The 11323-nt window shown below is 49.2% G+C and overlaps 1 protein-coding gene across 1 annotated transcript; it reads right to left on the minus strand.

The window, feature by feature from the left end:
• Positions 1 to 1963: 1963 nt before the first annotated feature.
• On the minus strand, positions 1964 to 4203 carry LOC147527071 (oxysterol-binding protein 2-like). Its single transcript, XM_086626205.1, has 2 exons — positions 4080 to 4203; positions 1964 to 3193 (listed from the first exon to the last, which is right to left on the minus strand). Exons 1-2 carry the CDS (start codon positions 4178 to 4180, stop codon positions 2998 to 3000), a joined length of 297 nt encoding a protein of 98 aa, XP_086482331.1. The 5' UTR covers positions 4181 to 4203; the 3' UTR covers positions 1964 to 2997.
• Between the last annotated feature and the right edge of the window lie 7120 nt (positions 4204 to 11323).

Genomic DNA, 11323 nt, shown 5'->3' on the forward strand with positions numbered 1-11323 from the left:
AGATGTGAACGGGCACAGCAACGTCCCGTGGGCTTCAGAGGGAGGAAAGGCTATGAGTTCATGCTGAGCCTCACCCTTCTGGGAGAGAAGGTGTGGACTATTCCTGTCAGCCCGATGCATTAATTCATTTGGAAGATTTTTATCAGAGGTGTCACTGGCTCCTCCAGCTTCATGTCCTCCTGTGATGGGTTCTTGCTGATAGACCACACAGTGTTTCTGAGCACTGCTGCCCACCAGCAGTAACTGCAGCACCACCACCACGGTTAGGTGTCCCCATGCAACCCAGCCATGGGGACAAGGGATGGAAGTGGGCATTGAGGACGGCAGGCCTGAGCCCCGTTAGTTTCCGTGCTACTTTTCCCTGATACTCTAAGATCTTTTGCCCTATCTAGACACTTCCTCCTCCTTCTGATTTTCACACCCTAAAGATATTTCTGTTCAGCTAATGGGTGGAATTCAGGTCTTCTACAGCAGGACAGTGCATGTTGCAAACTGCACAAACTTTGGGAGAAGAATTTTCAAAACCACCTGGGGGACTGATGCTTGCCTTGCACCTTCCAAGGTGACTCAGGCACCTTGGAGCGTAAAGCTGGCGAGCAACCACAGCTGGTCACAAAGAGTCGTGGTAAAGACAGGGTCTTTAAATTGCACCTGTATAGAGGAGGAGGAACGTCACTCAAGGTCAGAGAAATCACACCAGGGAGACCAGGGATAAGTGAGGGAGGACCAAGATCCTCTGGAAGAGCTGCAAGTGTTTAATGAGTCATTGAGCATGATGAGCTATTCATCACAACCTCCTTTTTGAGTACATGGTTCTGTCATTTCTTTCATTGCTTCTGGGCCCAAGAGAAAGATTTTGGTCTGTTAACAAAGCATCCTTTGATATCTACAAAGACCATGAAGGAGTGGGATCAGTTTTGTCAGCAGAATATTGCTGCTTCGACAGAAGTTTCTGCAGGTATTGTGCAGCAGAGACTCCCTCTGCCAGTCACAGAGGTGCTGTGGAAATAAAGTTGAGTATTTATTGGATAAACCCTGGTGCCGAGCAGAGACAGAAAGGAACAACTACAAGCCAGGTATACCTGGACGTCTCTGTGACCCTGCAAAGGCTGGCTGGGCAAGCAGCTCCCTTTGCTGGGGCAGCCCCGGCATCTTCTCTGTGCCTGAAACAAAGCTGACATTTGTAAATAAGCTCTTTAGAGGTGATATTTTCTTGTCTGGGTCAAGGATGTGTCAGAAGTAAAATATTTGCTCAAAAAATCAATGTATCTCTGTGCTGACTTTGGCTGGGGTAGAGTTAATTTTCTTCCTAGCTGGCGGTCCAGGGCTGTGTTTTGGATCAGTGCTGGAAGCAGCGGGTAACGCAGAGATGGTTTGGTTGTTGCTGAGCAGGGCTGACACAGCATCACGGCCTTTTCTGCTTCTCACCCCACCAGCGAGTGGGCTGGGGGTGCACAAGAAGCTGTGAGGGGACACGGCCAGGATAGCTCAGACCAACTGACCAAAGGGATGTTTCACACCGTATGACGTCGTGTTCAGCAACAAAAAGCTTGGGGGAAGAAGGAGGAAGGGAGGGCATGTTTGGAGTGCTGGTGTTTGTCTTCCCAAGTCACTGTTAGGCGTGATGGAGCTCTGCTTTCCTGGAGATGGCTGAACACCCACCTGCTGACGGGAAGTAGTGAACTGATTCCCTGTTTCACTTACGCGTGTCTGCACGTTTTTTGCTTTAGCTATCAAAGTGTCTTTATTCAACCCAAAAGTTTACTCACTTTTACCATTCCGACTCTCTCCTTCATCCCAGCAAGGTGGGGGTGAGCAAGCAGCTGTGTGGTGCTTAGACCCTGGCTGGGGTTAAACCACAACAGTCTTTCACTATTTGCAAACAAGCAACAATCACAAGGAGGGTGTTACCTCTTGTCTCCACCAGATACTGAAGAGGAGAAAAAATCACCAATGCAGCACATGGTTTTCCCTCAATTATATATTGCCACTGGACTAAAATAGGACTATGACAGGCTTTCATGTATGCCTTTAAATGTGTCTTACTGTCAGTTTTGTTACATTTCACATCTTAATTTTTCAGCTAATTCATAAAATTGCACACTACAAGTGTCTGATTTGTATCTTGGTGTTAGTTGCATTCCTGACCAGGGAGTGTCATTTCCACCACTCACTGAGATAAGAACGGACATAAGAAGCTCCCTGTGTAAAAAGAATTGGGAAGACTGGGAGTTTGAAGAGGAACGTACACAAGGAAAACTACATTTTCCCCTGAAAACCAAACTTCATCATCCTGATCTTTGTTATCCTTTAAAAATGCAAAATGATGACTGGGCAATTCCTCAGTGGGCAATTCCTCAGGGAATATAAAGCAATGATGCAATAATGAGAAACCAATTTAAGAGCCTTTCAACATCAGAGTCTAGAAAAAGCTCTCTTCTGTGGATATTTCCATGTGTTAAAGTTTGAAAAACTAAATCTGTAAAATTAAATGTAAATCTGTAAAAATGTAAATCTGTAAAATTAAATTCTGGTAGTTTGAAAAGCTTGCTAAATTTAGAAAAGTAGCTGAAAAAATGACATTACAAAACATTCAAAATAAAATGATAACTTTTTTGTGTTTTGCAGTGCCTATACATTGTGTGAGCTAAAGCCAATATTCATTCCCATTTTCCAATAATTACTACATGGAGCTTCTCTAAAGGCAGTATTCACATTGCCAGTTGCAAATAATGTTATATTTTCTAAGCTGAAGACATTTTCCTGTAGTTCACATCCTAAATTATCTGATACAGCTTATGCCCTTCCAAGTAAGCAGCGGATGACGGGTAATTTTTTCTTTCAACTATGCAATAACAGACATTTTCAAACATTTCGATATTTCCATCGTTTAAGCAATCCTTGGTTACCAGTAAAAATACACCCTTTCCAATGAAATCATCATTTTCTCGATGAAAACAATATGTATTATGATGCTGATCACAAGATGCTGCTCCTCTAAGCGCCAGACACAGTGACATCTAACTCCAGAAGCCTGCTGACAAAGGCATCCAGGTCGCTCTCGCTGTCCGACTTGAGGTAGTACGTCAAGGTACCGCAAGACAAATGCAGCGTCTTCGAGTCGGTTCTCTGCGCCGTGGCATTGCTGAGATTCATGCTGCCGCGGATAACCTTGTCGATGTCATCTGCGTTCCTGCAGGGTGAAGAGAAGGAGGGAGCCGAAGCTGCAGAGAGCGAAGCGATTGCCATCTTCAAAGGGGCACAGGCTGTTTCGTGGGTGGGATTTTGTACAGGTTCTTTGCTGTCCTGATGGCCACAGAGAGGTGGGGAGGGTACGTGGGGACCCGAGTGCCCCGCAGCCCCCAGCTCTCCCCGTCACCCCCCAGCTCAGCTCTCGCTGCCCCGGGGAGCTCCACAGTTGTGTTGCCAATGGGAAAACCATCAAGCTAAGAAAAGCACTGTTGGGAGTCTCTAGCTTCTTGTTAGAGAGTTGGGGCTGTTCAGCTGGAGAAGAGAAGGCTCCGGGGTGATCTTCCAGCAGCCTTCCAGTACTTAAAGGGGGCCTATAGGAAAGCTGGGGAGGGACTTTTTACAAGGGCAAGTAGTGATAAGACAAGGGGCAATGGATTTAAACTGAAAGAGGGCAGATTTAGATTAGATATAAGAAAGAAATTTTTCACTCTGAGGGTGGTGAGGCACTGGAACAGGTTGACCAGAGAAGTTGTAGATGCCCCATCCCTGGAAATGTTCAAGGCCAGGTTGGATGAGGCTTTGGGCAACCTGGTGTAGTGGAAGGTGTCCCTGCCCATGGCAGGGGGGTTGGATCCAGATGATCTTTGAGGTCCCTTCCAACCCAAACCATTCTATGATTCTATGAGCAGCGCTGGCTCTTCCCTACCTCCATCCCCTTCTCCTCCTTGGTGCCAAAACCTGTCTAATGAAAACAAGCTGCAGATGCTCCCCAAGGAAACTGTTCTCATGCAAGCTGTCCTTCTTGCTGCCCTGGAGCCTTTCCAACCACCAACCCCAAGTAACAGATAATGTCCCCTCTGGTAGGATCTGCCTGGCTGGTGACTTACCAGTAATAGTGAAGCCATGTGCCTTTGATTTCAAAACAGCGATTCTGGTACCAAAATATGTAATTTGTCCATTTCCTGAAGTGATAGATCTGCGTGTCCATGATATGGGAGTGGACAGTGAAAGTGAAAGCTGGATTAGAAAGTGAAAGAAATATTTTCTTAAAGGAACATTGCAACAGGAGGTGACGTCTCATGTGACCTGAATCAGCTGAGCTGTCGGTCCGAACGCAACGTGCCGAGACATCAGCCCCATCCGGTTACTCATGGAGCAACGCTGAGCACGGCCAAGCTGTTGCCTGAACGGGGGTCAGCTGGGGCTCAGCTCCAGGCACCCAAGCACGGGCATGCGATGAGGCAGCTGAAAGCCCCTGTCTGCTCCAGCACATGCTGGCAGTAACTGTCCCTGCAGAAATGGCACAGAGCGACAGATTCTCCAAAGGAAAGTCGGTAGTTGAGTTGACTTCTACACCAATGCTCCTGAATTGAAAGGCATTACAGTTTGTAATCTTGAAGCAGCTAAAGTGTCACAAAAAGGACAACAGCTTAGCTTGTCTGGAAGCCAAACAGCAGGAAAGACAGTCCGAGGGGAGGGCAGACACTTAATTCTACCATCTGGCAGCACTACACACCGAGCCTCAGTGCGAAATGGAGAAGTGGCAAGAGATTTCCAGGTAATCATTGCTCGCTGCCAAATCCTTCCCACTGGGTGTCTCTGGCTACCACCAAGGCTCCAGTCCTGACTCCAGCAACGTTTTCACTTGTTCCAGGCTTGATTTTTTGTTGCTGTAAGTCATGGCTCTTCCACTGGTGGAACTGTGCTAGCATGGATGTGGAGGCAAAGAACATGAGTGTGAGGGGCAACAGTTGTCCTGGGAATTGAGTCTCACTGAGCCCTGTGATGCCAATTGGAAATTACCCACCTCCTTGTGCTGGAGTTTCTGGGTCTGAGTGTCCAAAAGGTTTCTGCGTCCTTCAGGTGCTTTTCAAAATATTAGCAGATACTCTGCACACTTTAGTTCCCATATTTTTCTTTTCAGCAAATCGATTCAGCCTCCTGCTTTTAAGTGAAACCCATTTTCTACTTATAAAACAATCTGCTGTGAATTTCTCATTCTGGGATTTTTGAAAAACCAGGAGTTTTCAGAGAAGTCCAAGGAGATCTTACAATAGATGGGGAAAAAACAGCGTTGTGAACTCTCCAGTTTCCAGCCACACAGTTATCATTCATTTTCCATCTTGCACGCAGGTCTGGGACAAATGATAAAAGGGCAGGGACAGGCTCCAGTTCTGGAGAGCCTGTCTTCAGCACCATCACAGCTAAACCATGGAGGTACTTATTCGTTCCTTGAAATGGGATGGTTGGAAAAGGAAAAGAAAATTAAGTGGATATTTGAAAAGAAAAACCTACAAGGGCAAGACAAGAAGAAAAAAAAAGTGTTTAAATGCAGCTGTGCGCACATAAAAATTGGAGGGTGCTGTCAGCACCCCATAATCACTACACGGAGTCAGCACGTCCCTTCGAGGGAGCCAAAAATCCGCTCTGCTGTGGGTTAGCCCCAGGGAGCAGCCACTGAGCCCCCACCAGCTGCTCAGTCACCCCCAGCAGAATGGGGCAGAGCATTGGGAGGGTCAAGGCACGAGAACTGGTGGGTTCAGACACAGCTTACTGGGTGAAGCAAAAGCTGCACGTGGCGAGGCAGAGCCGGGCGTTCGTTCACCGCTTGCCGTCGCAGGCAGGCGTTCGGCCATCCCCGGGGCAGCAGGGCTGCATCCCGCGTACCGGTGACTTGGGAAGGCAAACACCAGAGCTCCGGTTGTCCCCCCTTCCTTCTCCCGTGCCCCAGCTCTCTCGCCGAGCACGGCGTTGTATGGTATGGAACAGGCCTTTGGGCAGCTGGGGTCAGCTGTGCCCCCTCCCAGCGCCCTGTGCACCCCCAGCCCGCTCGCCGGCGGGGCGGCGCGAGGCACAGGGGAGACCTGGCACTGTGCAGGGCCGGCTCAGCAACAGCTAAATCATGGGGGTGTCAGCAGCACTGTTCCAGTCACAGATCCAAAACACTGCACCGTACCAGCCATTGTTAGGGAAATCTAACCCTATCCCAGCCAAAGCAGGACACGGATCCTGGGATGACTGCTTTGGGCAGCGTGGGAGAGAGGACGAAGCTGTGTGTTTGCGTGCACGTTAGTGGGAGCGTTTTCACAAACGTCAGGCCGATGGTGAAGCAAGTGCTCTGCTGGGGTGGCTCTGACGCTGGGAGAGGGAGTCTGGGCCAGATGGAGAAACAGTCAGCCCATCCCATGGGGGACATGCAGAGTGGTCAGTGTGATGAGAAACTCCACGTGAGCCCCATGCCTGCTGATGTCTACAGGTGTGATTTCCGGTGGAATTCCATGTTGTCAGTGTGGCCAGATGTGGGACCACATCTGCATGCAGCAGCCACCTGAGAGTAGAGGCCATGATGCCCACAGAGCTCTGCCATTTCATGACACCTGAGCTCTGGTAGACAGCACCTTGTACTGCAGTCAGGACATGTCACATGCTCACAAAGGCTCACACACCTGCCATGCCATGGCCTTGGCTCTCTGTCTTGCTGTGGTGTTCTGTGGTTCTTCAGACCTCAAAGGAGGGCTGGAGTTCTTAACCGGGGATCAACATCAGAGGTTTGCACCTGAAGCCCTTGAAGCAGAAGAGTCCTCCAGCATCTGCAGAGGCTGCTGGATCTGAAATACCACCACAAGTGACTTTGGCCTCCCAAGGGGAAGGTAGCATCTTAAAAATGAAAGAGTTCATTTCTGTTCATCATAGGTGGGCAGTTCTCCTCAAAAAAGCCCGCTGAGGTGCTGGCTTTCTGGAAGGGAACCTGCTGAGTGGCACAGAGCATCTCCATGTGGACTTTTACATCGCAGTGCATGCAAATGTCCCCTTGAAGGTATCTGCCACCCAGACTTGATAGCTTAGTCAGATACCCACTCATGAACCTCTTGCTCTCACTCTAACATGTGGACATGCTTTGGAAGCATTTAGAAGCATCGTGTCCCACAGAGGCCTGGGGGGCTTGTCATCAACTTGTCAACGCACAATTCCATCGCGCTGTAGATGTGCCCTTTGCAAACAGACTGAGGAGGAAGAGCTGACTCACCTCCCATTCACGTGCATCCAAATATCAAAATGTCTATGAAACAACTCCAGAGCTGCCTATTAGATAAACATTTTGGTGGGAGCAAAACTAAGGTGTAGGTGGCATTTGTCCCACCTAACTAATCATCATGTAGTTTGGAGTTTGGGTCGTTTCCAGAGCCTGTAAGAAGAGAGACAGGCACTATCCCTGCTGCAGAATGGACTGGTGATGATTGACAGTGGTGCAATCCCACCTTGTGCCGCTATCTTCAGAGTTGAGAGCCCAAAAACACCTTGGGCAGCTCTCACACTCCCCTTCCTCTGCCAGGGCAGTTGTAAGCCCCACAAAGGAACAGCACAATGTGGACTTCAAAATCGAGTAATTACGAACTGATAGGAAAGAAGATGAAGCCTCTGCCACGCCAAAAATATCAGTGTTGCAGCAGCACCTCCTCCTCAAACATTACAAGAAAGTGAGACATTTTTACACCTTCCACGTAAGTGCATTTTGCACCCAGTGCCCCTCCAGAAGTTGTTTCTACCTGGCTGTGCTTCAGGGGAATGAGTCAGGCTGCAGGGATATCTCGGAGCTGGGACTGGTGCTCCCTGGGTCAGCTCCGTTTACACCAGCACCAGCACCAGCACCACTGTCTATGGGTCTCCGTGCACCTTCCCAGTGGCTTTGGGTGGCAGAGCCAGCACTGAGGTGGGCAGCTACAGCCCCATACTGTCTCAGATCGGCATGAGTGACCATGGAAGCAGATCCACAGGCTCTCAGACACTCTTAACCTGAAAGGGTTAATAAGGATTCTTCAAGCATCAGAGAAGCAATAGGACTAAAATGAACATGGGGCCAGTGCTGCTGAGACTGGTTCCAAGTCGGCAGTTGTCCCTAGGGTGTCTGATGTGCCCAGTGCAGGACTTGGCTGTCCTGCGAGGCAGTGGCCAGCTGAACACTGGTTCAGACTAACAGCCCTGCCTCTAGAAGAAGAACCAAAGGCTGGCAGAAGCACCAACCACTTGGTCAGAGACACCTCAGGTTAGGTGCAAACCCATTTCCTCCTGCAGTGTCAAAGGAGTCCCAGTGGCTGGGAGGAGAGAAAATGCCTCAAGCTGAAGAGGCTACAGCTCAGAGATGAAGACGACACAGCTCAGAGATGAAGAAGTGGTCTGGCAAGAATATGGAGATGTTTTCCAAGGTTTGAATAACCTTTTGAATAGTTCACCTCCACTGCTGCTTCTGCAGAGGTGCTTCCATCTCACCTTCTTGACAGCTCTGCTCTGCAGACAGAGCTTCTTCAAGGCTTTTTGAAGAGCTTGAACTTCTTGTCCAGGAAAAGCCTCCATTATGGAGGCATGTCATTGGAAGCACCCTGGAGAATACCCCTAGAAGTGGTCTGTAGGTTTACAGAGATAAACCTATCACAGATATTCTGTGTATACCGATACACAGAATTTAGCAGCCCTACCAGGACACCTCTGCCAGGGTGTATTCAGGAACACGAGAGCAATCCCAGGCTGGAGCAAAAGGCAGCAATGCCTGTGCCATAAGCCAGGGCTCAGACTGGAAGCAGCCTACATGGCCTACAGGAGACACCATGCCCCATCTGAGCAAATGGGCATGCTGATGGATCCAAAGACACAGCGGTGATGTCCCCCACCCTGGAAGCACATGAAGATGTTTTTAATGGCTCAGGTCGGCTTCTCTTTATGATGACCTGTCACCAGACAGATGTGACACATAATCTGGCCTCCCACACTACTCCAAAACTACAACCTGTAGTATTTTCTTTGTTGCCTTTGTATACTGACATTGCTAAGAATGGGCACAAAATACCGTGACGAAGAGACTCAATGTCTTCGGTGACCTCTGAGCAGGTCTCTGAGAGAAGAGGCAGCTGAATGGCTCTTGGGAGGAGCAAAGAGAGTCAAGGGTATGACAGTCACTTAAACCCTTTTAAGTCTCCGCTGCGAATTGCTGCCAGTAGTCAGGCTTAGATCCCAGGCAAGCAGGTTGACACAGATGAGAGACTATTTTTCAGAATATAAATGATGCAAGAAAAGCAAAGCCTGAGAATCAGTACACGGTGCCAGGTTTCCAGCAACTGTACACTGGTGAATCACGCTTGGTTTCTGTCACCATTGGATGTGGCACACAATTCTGAAGTTACAGAAGAAAATATAAAATGAACAGAAAGAAAACAAGATCTGACATAAATAAGGTGAGATGTGAATGTCAGTACATGCAAGCAGATAGAGCAACCTTTGCTTTTCACATAACGTGGGATATGCAAAAACATCTAAGGGTAGAGGCTGGTAGGGGGGCCCATTAACCAAGTAATTAAAACAGAAGCAAAAAGGGAAAAAAGAGAACAATGGAAAGTTTTGAAAAACAAGGATATTGAATAACAGCAGAGAGAAAGGACACTTTCTTCAAAAGCTACGAGAAGGTGGTTCACTCCTGAAGGGCAAACACAGGCTCCCAGGTCTGATGAGTCTCTGCATCAAAATGCACCATCAGATCAATTCAGAGAGGAACTGCAGGGGAGGCTGGATTAATCTAAGGGCTTCTGCAGTCAAAACACGACACAAGTATTAAACCCAAGAAGCATCAGGAAAACATGATCCCATCTGAGCCCTGTGGTTTCTCTTCAGGCCTTGCTTGTAACCTGGATCCTGATGATATCTGAAATCAGGAAGAAGAGAGAAGCATCAGCTGGAGTCATACGAGTCATGGGAATGTGCAGGAATGGTCAGATCCCAATGGCACCATCCTCAATGGCAGCACGGCCTTGCACTTGGGTGAGGCGGCACCTTATCTCTTCCCTCCCTCCAAATAGGCTGCACAATGATGTCCTTCCTGAGAGTCACCCCTTTGTCCCTCTCCCTGAATTCACCCATCAGCCATAGCTGGAGGGACTGGTTTTTCTCTCCTTTGTCTTTTAGTTTAATGCAGCTAACATTAATTTCCCTCACACCAGCTCAATATAAATACGGTTCCACCAGCCTTAACGGGTCAGCTTTAGATTTACAGTAAGGTGAAGGGTGGCAGGAGCTGACTCTTTCCTTAACTATTGTTTTTCCTCTCTCCATTTTCAGCTGTCTCTCAATGATTCAGGAAGAAGAAGAAAATTTTGTCATTCCAGTCAGACAGTTTCCTCATTTTCAACCAGTGCTGGAGGAGAGGACCTCTGCATGGACCTCTGCCCGTGCTCCAAGATCACACCAGCTCTGCCTGTTCGAGCACAGGTCAGCTGCAGACTGGAAGCCCATTAACTGCATTCACAAGGGATGCAGTGTTGGTGAAAACACCATCGCAGCACGACCATGGGCACAGCAGTGCAGCGGCCACAGCTCCACAGGTCTCCTGGCTTGTGTCCACCCTGTCTAGAAGGGACCTGGCACGAGGCTGCCCACGGACAAGTGTGTGGACCTGCCTTGTCTGCCTGCACGGATCAGTCCAAGGGGAATCGGAGCTGAGTGAAGATGGTTAATTGGTGAAGATCAGCCTTGGAGATTCATGTTATTTCCGCAGAGCACATCGATGTCCTGGATGCAGCTGAGGTCCCACGACCACGCGAGCCACTGCAGTGACCCCGTGCCAGCTGCCCTGTGGGCAGGCAGCACAGCCCACGCCACAGACCCTCCGTCTGGGAGCACCTCGCCTCTCGCACACCCGTGTGCCACGCTTGGCACTGGCCCATGCAGGGAAATAGCCTTGTGCAAGCTCAAACATCAGCGTTGCTGAACCAAGCTTCCTGTTCACCCAGTGTGCTCCATCCCCCACGATACTCTGACAGCATCTCTCCCTCCTCTCCCCGCTCCCCTCACCCTGCTCCGAGGAGCGCATTCCTGCAGATTGCTTTGTAGTAATTAGCACATCGGTGGGGCTGGGAGTGCAGAGCGGGGAAGTGGAACAGGAGGAGAAGCTAACGAGGTCAGAAGACAGCATGTGGCATCCCCGCGAGGAGAGGGAAGAGGATTCAAAACCTGCTGCAATCAAAGAAGCACCTGCCTGGGATGAATCCCCGGGGCCAGGAGAGCGAAAGGAGAGGGAGAGGGTTTCTTACTGTAACATAAGGCGGCAAGTCTTTCTCTCCCGTTTGTTTCAAAGACTAATTAGGTC

Source organism: Tauraco erythrolophus, chromosome 24 (genome assembly GCF_009769465.1).
Source record: "Tauraco erythrolophus isolate bTauEry1 chromosome 24, bTauEry1.pri, whole genome shotgun sequence".
Lineage (NCBI taxonomy): Eukaryota > Metazoa > Chordata > Aves > Musophagiformes > Musophagidae > Tauraco > Tauraco erythrolophus.